Raw genomic sequence first — 11606 nt, forward strand, 5'->3', positions numbered from 1 at the left:
TGAGAGAAGCCTCCCACAAGGATTATAACAACATCAAATCATCTGGGCATCCTCTGGGCAACGTCCTTGCAAATGGCCAATTCTCTCACACCAGAAGCGACTTACAGTTTCTCAAGTTGCTCCTGATACGACAAAAAAACAAACAAACCTGTATCTGTGGCTGGCATCCTCTGAAGGATCCTCTGAAGATTCCAGCCACATATGTAGGCAAAATGTCAGGAGAAAATGCTGCTAGGACACAGCCATACAGCCTGGAAACTGCACAACACCCCACTGATTCCGTCCATGAAATCTTTCAACAATACAACCCTAGCTGGGCATGTTTAGCCTGAAGACGAGAAAGCTGAGAGGAGACATGATAGCCATGTATAAATATGTGAGAGGAAGTCATAGGGAGGAGGGAGCAAGCTTGTTTTCTGCTTCCCTGGAGAATAGGCTTCAAACTACAAGAAAGGAGATTCCATCTGAATATGAGGAAGAACTTCCTGACTGTGAGAGCTGTTCAGCAGTGGAACTCTATGCCCCGGAGTGTGGTGGAGGCTCCGTCTTTGGAAGCTTTTAAACAGAGGCTAGATGGCCATCTGTCAGGGGTGCAATTTTCCTGCTTCTTGGCAGGTGGTTGGACTGGATGGCCTATGAGGTCTGGATGGCCTATGAGGTACAATTTGTAGTGTAATTTTAGGGATCAGCATTTTTCTTTTTCATATCAGGAGCGACTTGAGAAACTGCAAGTCGCTTCTGGTGTGAGAGAATTGGCTGTCTGCAAGGACATTGCCCAGGAGATGCCCGGATGTTTTTGATGTTTTACCATTCTTGTGAGAGGCTTCTCTCATGTCCCTGCATGTGGAGCTGGAGCTGACAGAGGGAGCTCATCCACACTCTCCATCTGTCCATCTTCGGTCCTGCTGGCACAAGGATTTAACCCACTGCACCTCCTATCAGCATAATTACCAACACAGCTTCCAACCTAACATTTTACACCTTTTTCTTTCTCTTTCCTCCCATATTTTGTCTCTCTAAAGACAAGCGTGCATCAGGTTTGTTCATCGTTTGCAACAGGCCCTAGGCAAGATGTTGGGACTTTCTATGAACTTCGCACTTACGATATCAAGCCGGCCAAAGCAAAGGAGTTCCTTGAATTGGTCAATAAAGCCATTCACATCCGTACGGTTCACTCGGAGATGCTTGGATTCTGGACAGCGGAGCTCGGGTCGATGAATAAGGCTTTTCATATTTGGAAATATGGTATGCACTGAATAGTATGAGAACAGCAACCTGGCTTTTCTGTGCTAAACAAATAAAGTAGAATGTTTATTTGCACAAGACTATGGGTGTTTAAGCGAGACTTGGAGCTCTTCCACACAGCTATATAACCCAGAATATCAAGGCTGAATTGGGATTTTATACATCTATGTGGAAGGGACCCTAGGCCCCTTCTACACTTCCATATAAAATCCAGATTATCTGCTTTGAACTGGATTATATGAGTCTAGACTGCCATATAATCCAGTTCAAAGCAGATAATCTGGATTTTATGGCAATGTAGAAGGGGCTTCAAATTCATTGGCAGCCATTGAGCGGAAGAAATATAATAATAATAATAATAATAAGTATTATTATTATTATTATTATTATTATTATTATTATTTTACTGACACAAAAACACAGTATGTCACAACAGATGAGATCTATATGCTGGATTTCGTATCACAAAATCACAAGTCGAACACTTCCCAAGCATCTAGGACTGTGTGATGTATTTCCGAATGATGCGCGCAGATCCAAATAAGGTGGCCTTTTGCAGTTGACAGATCGTGATTTTGTCAATGTTTATTGTTTCCAAATGCCGGCTGAGATCTTTTGGCATGACACCCAGTGTGCCAATGACCACTGGGACCACCTGTACTGGTTTATGCCAGAGCCTTTACAGTTCGATTTTGAGGTCCTGATAACGGCTGAGCTTTTCCTGTTGTTTTTCCTCAATGTGACTGTCACCTGGTATGGCGACATCAATAATCCAAACTTTTTTCTTTTCCACAATCGTGATGTCTGGTGTATTGTGTTCCAAAACTTGGTCAGTCTGGATTCGAAAGTCCCACAGTATTTTTCCAGGCTTGTGATCCCACCAATTCTTTACTGCTGGTAGGTGGTACTTGTGACATAAGTTCCAGTGAATCATCTGGGCCACAGAGTTGTGCCTCTGTTTGTAGTCTGTCTGTGCGATTTTCTTGCAACAGCTGAGGATATGATCTATGGTTTCATCAGATTATTATTATTATTATTATTATTATTATTATTATTATTATTTGAAACACAACAAGATGAGTCCACAGCAGACACTCTGCTGGCTGTTGTATTGGATCACATGTCGGATACTTCCCAAGTGTCTAGGACTGTGTGATATATCAGCAAACAATGCATGTAGATCCCAGTAAGGTGGCCTTCTGCAGCTGGCAGATGGTAATCTTGTCAGCGCTGATTGTGTTTAAGTGCAGGCCAAGGTCTTTAGGCACTGCACCCAGTGTGCCCATCACTACTGGGACCACCTTGACTGGCTTGTGCCAGAGTCTTTGCAGTTCATTTTGTTCATTTTCTGTAACTTTTTCAGGTTTGTGATCCCACCAATTCTTTGTCGCAGGCAGATGGTATTTGTGGCACAAATTCCAATGAATCATCTGAGCAACGGTGTTATATCTCTGTTTGTAGTCTGTCTGCATGATCTTCTTATAGCAGCTCAGGATGTGATCTATTGTTTCATCTGCTTCCTTTCAGAGTATACATTTGGGATCTGTTGTCGACTTTTCAATTCTCGCTTTGATGGCATTGGTTCTAATGCCTATTATTATTATTATTATTATTACAGTATTATTTAATTTTACAACAGGATATTGTAAAAAGCATAAAACTATCTTATTAAATATTTATTTGGATTGCCTTTTATTTCTAAACAGCTTTGTTGTTGTGGAAGCATATATGTCCGTCTCACCTGCTAAGTTTATACTACTTTTTTCTTATAGATAACTTTGCTCACAGAGCAGCTGTGAGGAAAGCTGTAGTCAGTGATAAAGAATGGCAGGAAAAATTGTCCACGATTCTTCAATGCCTCCATAAACAGCACATGGAAATCGCTTATTTGGTTCCCTGGTGTCAACTTGGGGTCCCCCCACAACCCGGTACGTTATCTTAGTAATTATGTGGTTTATTATATCGATTTAACATTTATGGAGTAGAGCTCCACAGAAAAAATTCAGATTGAATTGGCCATCAAACTAATGCAGGTTTCATCAAAGCTAATTGATCTTGTTCATTAAAGCTAGATCACAGGTGAAAGGTTGACCTTCTGCAACACATAAAATTATATATATATTTCTTTCATTTGGCATTTGAACTTTAAACAAAATATTTAATTTTTTTAAAGGTTATGCTTATCTCTGGTTAAATATTATGTTACTTGGTTCACACATTTTAAAACAAACTAAAGTAAAAAAGTAAATTCATTGAAAGTAGTAGTAAAACAAGCCCGCTCGTATTAGGCAAATCATCAGGCTAATGATGTGCAAATAAATAGATACATTATAAAGACTGCCACTATTGGATATTCTTAAATATTAGGGGAGGGATGTCATTCTAGGGTTGCTTGCCATAGATGCAGGGGAAACGTCAGGAGAGAATGCCTCTAGAACATGGACATATAGCCCGAAAAAACCTACAACAACCTAATTAGCACATTATTTGCCATCTTTTATTTACTTGATGCTTCAGTCTTAATTTGATTTAATTCAAACATTTTCTGATACGTAATAATAATAATAATAATAATAATAACAACACTTTATTTATATTCCGCCCTTGTCACCCCGAAGGGGACTCAGGGCGGATCACAACACACATGCACGTCAAACATTCAATGCTGCTTTTGTATAGACAATACACAGACAGACAGAACAGAAATGAGGTGTTGTTGACTCTGTGTCCAACTGTTTTGTTGTTGTTGTTTTTTTTGGTGCCAAGGAAGGTGAGTTCAGGCACAGAGGATGCTGTTGCTCCATTCTCTATGACAAAGAGCCGTCAGGACTTCCTCCTTCCTTTTTGGTCACCTAGCATTTTCTGATCTTCTTTCTTTATGGTGTTGTAAAATGCCTGCCCCACTTTTAGTGGTACCTAATTTATCTAATTTCAGCTAAAGCTGTTTTCAAACTGCTTAGGTAAACAGTGAGCAGGGATGACAGTTGACTGCTCATGCCGACCTGGGGTTTCGAATTTGCAATCTTCGGTTGACAGATCTTCTAGTTGCTGGTGATTTATTAGCTGTGCTAAACCTCTGGCCCATTAGTAGTCATACATAGTATTTAATTCACATTTTCCAGCCATCTTTGATTTAGGTCCAAATACAAGGCAATTATTTCCTTTATATACATGATGATTTTGCTTAGAAATTTGTTGACATCCTTGCATACGTTTCTGCAAGGCTACAGTAGTTCAACCGGTTAAACCACTAGCTGCAGAAATCTTGCTGACCGGAAGGTTGGCAGTTCGAAGCCACGGGTTGAGGTGAGCTCCTGCTGTCAGCCCTACCTTCTGCCTACCTAGCTGTTCGAAAACATGCAAATTTGAGTAGATCAATAGGTACCACCTTGGCAGGAAGGTAAAATGCGCCCCATGCAGGCCTGCCGGAAAACACAACCAGGAGGGTCTATGGACAACAGCTGCTCGGCATGGAAAAATGGAACAAGAGCACCTTCCCTTGGTCAGAGTTCAGCATCGCCTCCAGATGCCGGAGATGGAAAGGGAAACCTTTGCCTTTGTTTGTGTATTGTATGTCATTGTTCACTGTATAAAAAGCCACTGAATGTTTGCCTATATATGTGTATACGTAATCCACTCTGAGTCCCCTCGGGGAGACAGACCGGAAATATAAATAAAGTGTATTATTATTATTATTATTATTATTATTATTATTATTATTTGAAACACAAGATGAATCCACAACAGACACTCTGCTGGCTGTTGAATTGGATCACACGTCGGATACTATCCAAGTGTCTAGGACTGTGTGATGTATCAGCGAATAATGCATGCAGATCCCAGTAATTGTGTTTAAGTGCAGGCCAAGGTCATTATTATTATTATTATTATTATTATTATTATTATTGAACTTAAACTACTGATAGTTCCAAAGTGATAGTTCCAAATCTTTTGTACTGCATTCTAAATTCCCAAGTCTCTGAGGCCCCTTCTGCACTGCCGTATAAAATCCAGATTATCTGCTTTGAGTGGAATGATATGGCGGACTTATATAATCCAGTTCAAAGCAAATAATGTGGATTATCTGCATTGATAATCTGGATTATATGGCAGTGTAGTAGGGGCCTTAGAAATGTGTGCATGTCGCTCCCTTGATTCTTCTGCACTCTATGGTGTGTTTATTTCCCCACCAGAAATATTTCTTTATTAGTAGCTCACTTCGTACAACTGTTTTATCCATTTCAAACTTCAAGTCAGAGCAGTTTTAAAACAAGATACCAAAGCAAAGGTACATTGCACATTGAAGCAAGTGCAGAGTTTGCAGAAGAATAAGTGTGGATCTTCAGCATCCAGGGACCCTTCCACACAGCCGTATAACCCAGAATATCAAGGCAGAAAATCCCATAATGTCTATTTTGAATTGGATTATCTGAGTCCACACTGCCATATATTTCAGTTCAAAGCAGATAATGTGTGGTTTTATTCATCCATGTGGAAGGGGCCCTGGTGACGGAACGGAAACCCAACCATACTATTGGGTTTCCATACCTCTGTGAGTAACTCAAAGGGTATTTTCCATCCGTTAAGGAATAAAAAAGTAAAATTATATATAAATCTGATGTTTTTTTCCACCTTCCTAGGGGTTTATGAGTTGGTAACTTATCAGCTGAAACCAGGAGGGCCAGCTTTGTGGGGGAAATCTTTCAAAACGGCAATTGATGCGCACAGCAGTAGAGGCTATGCTAAGCTGATTGGTGTCTTTCACACAGAATATGGATTACTTAATACAGGTATTGAACCAGGCATTTCATGGAATACAGTGTTAAAAGAAACAGGCTGTGGTTGCAAATAATAGCTATGTATTCGGCTCCATATTCATTTCATTCCCCTTTATAGAGTTCCTAGTTAAGCTATACCTTTTGATCTACTCCGTCTGTGCCTTGTATATTTTATCAGTCCCATAGTGTGTCCTTTAGTTGTGTTATCCAATGTAGGAAAATGTCTCGTATCAGGGCAAACACAGAACACTTTGAACTTGACCTTGCTGCAAAAGTAGAGAGGAGAATGCAATGCAAAGCAGCCAGTTTCAGCAGCAATTTGTTGTTTCATATTTCTTTTAGTATCTTGGTTTTTTTCCCTTTTAAACTACCGTATATACTAGAGTATAAGCCGTTTCTCAACCTTTTTTTAGGCTGAAAAAGCACCCCCCCCCCCCCGGCTTATACTTGAGTCAAGGTTATTTATTATTTTACTCTATTATTTATCTCCCACTTGTGTCCACCAATTTTACACCCTTCCCCCCAACCTCTGGGAACAGTACTTCATTCAAATATTATTTTAATTGAACAATTATTTTTCTTTGTTATTATTATTACATTTACATTATTTGACTCTATTACTATTATTATGTTTATTATTTTACTCTATTTATTATTATTATTACATTTATTATTTTACCCTATTTATTATTATCATTAATAAATAGGGTGAAATAATAAATGTAATAATAATAATAAATAGAGTAAAATAATATATTATTACTATTAGGAGCCCCCGGTGGCGCAGTGGGTTAAAGCACTGAGCTGCTGAGCTTGTTGATCGAAAGGTCACAGGTTCGATTCCGGGGAGCGGCGTGAGCTTCCACTGTCAGCCCTAGCTTCTGCCAACCTAGCAGTTCGAAAACATGCAAATGTGAGTAGATCAATAGGTACCGCTCCGGCGGGAAGGTAACAGCGCTCCATGCAGTCATGCCGGCCACATGACCTTGGAGGTGTCTACGGACAACGCTGGCTCTTCGGCTTAGAAATGGAGATGAACACCACACCCCAGAGTCGGACATGACTGGACTTAATGTCAGGGGACTACCTTTACCTTTACCTATTATTATTATTACATTTATTATTTTACTCTATTTATTATTATTACATTTATTATTTGATTCTATTATTATTATTATTATTATTGCATTTATTATTTTTCTCTATTTTAATTATGTTTCTTTATTGCAGACACAGGTAGAATAATATCACAATCAATCACCATTTCAGAATACATATCAAATATTATTTTCTTAGGGTTCTTATCCTTGCCTATTTCACTTTTATCTCCCACTTGTGTCTATTAATTTTACACCCCTCCCTCCTCCTCCCACCCTCTGGGAACGGTACTTCATTCAAATATTATTTTAATTGAACAATTATTTTTTCTCTGTTATTATTATTACATTTACATTATTTTACTTTATTACTATTATTACATTTATTATTTTACTCTATTTATTATTATTGCATTTATTATTTTACTCTATTTATTATTATTGCATTTATTATTTCACCCTATTTATTATTATTACATTTATTATTTTATTCTATTTCACCCTGGCTCGATGCCACGCTCTCCCATCAGCTGTACTCGAAGGCCGCTACCAGAAGATCCCTTTCCAAGAGAGACTCTGCCCCTGTGACTTGGGTCATGTAGAAACAATAGAACATGTGCTCCTCCAGTGCCTGTTCTACAGGGGTATCCGTGCCAGGCTTATCTTACCTCTGATATACAAGCACCCAGGCCATTCAGGACAATTTTATACCTATTAATTCAGCTACAACCTACAATGTTGCAAAGTTCTATGCAGCAGCATACAAAATCCGTCAGGGAATGACTAGTCCCAAAAGTTAACTGTGTGTCCAGTAATCTTCTTCCCTGAATGTACAATTTGGTGATGGATCTGGGCATTGTATGTTTTTACCCTGTTTCCCCTTCCTTTCTGCTCCCTCACCCATATTGTGCTCCAGTAGTTATATTTATATTTTTAATGTACCAAACATACCAAGTTTGTATGAAAATGTGACTCTATTTCCTGTGCTGGTCAATGACCAAAATAAATGATTTGATTTGATTTGATATATATGGTAATTCCCTCCACAGTAAGTGATCATATATTTTGTGATTCACAGTTTAGAAAGAAAGTGTGGTCTCCACCCTCAGCATTTTGAGAACAATTTAACAAAATTTGGGGAAACTTTTACAAACATGAATATAGGAAACTACCTTATGAATATCAGTATTAAGGGAGTCCAACCTTTTGCTTTGAAGAAAGGCCTCCCTGTCATACTGATAGTACTTTATTTGTTAACCAACAGCAGGAAAAATCTAAACATTTCTACGTATTACACACTAGCCGTCCCCTGCCAGGCATTGCTGTGGCCCAGTCTGTTGATCTGGAAAATAAAGTAATGAGAAAGTGTTGGTTTCTAATCTATGTAATTTCTTTATGCTTGTGGGTAAACAGTATTTCTTGCTGTTTCTTTGTCAGTGTTGATGTGGAGAGTGTCTGGTTTGCCTACTCTGGAACATGCAACATATAATTGTCCTTCTTTAGGGGTCTCTTTCAAATCTATGATACTATATCTCTCTCTGTGTGAGTCATATCTATCTATCTATATCTATGGCTGGATGGCTCTTTGTCAGGAGGGCTTTGATTACGTTTTCTTGCCCTGGTGAAGGGAGTTGGACTGGATGGCCTTGAGTATTTTCTGTTGGTCATGTGGGTTCTGTGTGGGAATTTGGCCCAATTCTGTCGTTGGTGGGGTTCAGAACACTCTTTGATTGTAGGTGAACTATAAATCACAGTAGCTACAACTCCCAAATATCAAAGTCTATTTCCACCAAAGTCCATCTGTGTTCATATTTGGGCATATGGAACATTTGTGCCAAGTTTGGTCCAGATCCATCATTGTTTGAGGCCATGGTGAACTACAACTCCCAAACTCAAGGTCAGTGCTCGCCGAACCCTTCTAGCGTTTTCTGTTGGTCATGGGAGTCCTGTATGCCCCGGTTGGTTCAATTCTATCATGCTATTTGATTGTAGGTGAACTATAAATCACAGTAATTACAACTCCCAGTCTGTCTGTCTGTCTATCTATCTATCTATCTATCTATCTATCTATCTATATCTATGGCTGGATGGCTCTTTGTCGGGAGGTCTTTGATTATGTTTTCTTGCCCTGGTGAAGGGAATTGGACTGGGTGGCCTTAAGTATGGGGGTTCTGTGTGGGAAGTTTGCCCCAAATCTGTTGTCGGAGGGTTCAGCATGCTCTTTGATTGTAGGTGAACTATAAATTCCAGTAACTACAACTCCCTAATGTCAAGGTATATTTCCTCCAAACTCAATTTGTCTGCGTATTTAAACATATGGAATATTCGTACCAAGCGTGGTCCAGATCCATCATTGTTTGAGTCCACAGTGCTCTCTGGATGTAGGTGAACTACAACTCTCAAACTCAAGGTCAATACCCATCGATGCCCAAGTTGGTCATGGGAGTCCAGTGTGCCAGCATTAGTGGAATTCAGAATGCTCTGATTGTAGGTGAACTATAAGTCCCAGCAACTACAACTCCCAAATGACAAAATCAATCTTCCCCCAATCCCACCAGTATTCAAATTTTCGTGTGTAATGGTCACTCCTTGGGTTGGGAGGTGTCTAGTGTCCAAATTTGGTGTCAATTTGTCCAGTGGTTTTTGAGTTATGTTAATCCCACAAACACTACATTTTTAATTATATAGATTATTTTAAGTATTTTAAGTAGGTAGTGGGAGAAAATGGGGCATGACTAAACCAACCAACTACATGTATTGAAGCCCTCCTTGCCAGAAAATGAATCTGGGTTTTTGTCTTTGAAAAGCTCATAGCCTCGGTGGGTCCCTTTTATAAACCTGATGCCACTCTACTGTACTTAGCTGTGCTTAATCTAAGTTCTTTTGTTGAAATTCACATACTAGTAGTAGCTTCTCTTTCTCTCAATTGGGGTATTTGCCTTTGAAAGCTCCTTTTCATTTTGCTTCCACTTTGACAGTGAATGTGCTTTGGTGGTTTGAGAACCCGGACAGCCGTGCCGCTGGGAGGCATATTGCCCATGAAGATGCCAGGGTTGTAGCAGCTGGTAAGAAATGATTGCATGTCTCTTGTTGTGTTGACTAAAATGCCTTTTATGGTGTCCTAATCCAATATTGTTTCACACTTTCAGTACGGGGAAATGTTGAGTTCTTGACATCTCAGCAAAACATGCTTCTGATTCCTACACCATTTTCACCTTTGAAGTAGTTTCTGATCAGAGGAAGGATGGCAGTTTGAGTCTACCTTTGCAAAAGTTGCCTTATATTCAATTGTGTCCAAATCTTGATTATGGAAACACAAACTTGAGGTGCATCTGTGTTGTTGGATCAATCGAGTTTGAAACTTTGAATGACCATGGCTCAAGCATAGCGAATCCTGGGAGTTACAAGGTCTTTATCTTCTCTGTCAAAGAATGTCTCGTCAATGTATTGTTGAAGGCTTTCATGGCCGGAATCACTGGGTTGTTGTAGGTTTTTTCGGGCTATATGGCCATGGTCTAGAGGCATTCTCTCCTGACGTTTCGCCTGCATCTATGGCAAGCATCAGCAGAGGTAGTGAGGTCACTACCTCTGATGATGCTTGCCATTGATGCAGGTGAAACGTCAGGAGAGAATGCCTCTAGACCATGGCCATATAGCCCGAAAAAACCTACAACAACCCAATGTCTCGTCAAACTACAAACCGCGGGATTCCATACCATTGTGCCATGGCAGTTAAAGTGATACCAAACTGCACTAATTCCACAGTGTATATACACCCCAAGAATTTGTTTTCTTCATATCTGTAACAATCTAGAATCAAATTGAATGAACATTTAAATTCATTTTTAGAGGAGTCAAAATATACAGAATGGATCTGAACGAATGATTTTGTTTCTATTTTATTCTCACATCTTTTGAAGAGTTAGCTTTGCAGTTATATAGATAGATAGATAGATAGATAGATAGATAGATAGATAGATAGTGCAGTATTGGCCAGAATCGTGTTGTTGATATTTACAGGTGTGAATTGTGTGCTGTTGCAAAAAGTATGTGCAGATGATGGTGTTGGGAGCAGAGTTCCCTATGTGGAACCATTGTTTTCTTTAGGTCTACAATTGTATAGTTCCTGATCATGATGTTCTCTTCCTCTCATTTCGTCTTTTTATTAAATAAACTACTGTTGGCAAATATTTTTGACTTTGCTTAGCATTTTTATTTCATCGTCACAACTTCATACAGATGTGTAAAACGTAAAATACACTGTCTCCCTCACTATCTCTGCAGGCTGTATGAAATTTGGCTAACAGCTTCTTGTACATTTGAGCTCAAGTTTCTCCATCCAACTTTTAAAATTAGGAGAAGATTGAAATTGTGAATGGGTCTGTTCTCTGTGTTTGCTGCAAACCAGTTAGGAACTACAGCCCCCCTTCCAGAGTAGTGGGCACATATACATAAACACTAACAAATTACTGAATACTGGCTGCTT

The 11606-nt window shown here is 39.3% G+C and overlaps 1 protein-coding gene across 1 annotated transcript in view; it reads left to right on the top strand.

Moving 5' to 3' along the window:
* The window catches only part of LOC132766567 (protein NipSnap homolog 3B-like), a 12882-nt gene extending 1823 nt beyond the window's left edge, over positions 1-11059 (top strand). Inside the window, exons 2-6 of the mRNA XM_060760909.2 lie at positions 1023-1245; positions 3018-3173; positions 5886-6035; positions 10099-10185; positions 10270-11059. Coding sequence (XP_060616892.2) covers positions 1023-1245; positions 3018-3173; positions 5886-6035; positions 10099-10185; positions 10270-10346 — 693 coding nt within the window. The 3' untranslated portion in view covers positions 10347-11059. The remainder of the gene's footprint in view (positions 1-1022; positions 1246-3017; positions 3174-5885; positions 6036-10098; positions 10186-10269) is intronic.
* Positions 11060-11606: the final 547 nt, after the last annotated feature.

The sequence above is a fragment of the Anolis sagrei genome, chromosome 2 (assembly GCF_037176765.1).
Source record: "Anolis sagrei isolate rAnoSag1 chromosome 2, rAnoSag1.mat, whole genome shotgun sequence".
Classification (NCBI taxonomy): Eukaryota; Metazoa; Chordata; class Lepidosauria; order Squamata; family Dactyloidae; genus Anolis; species Anolis sagrei.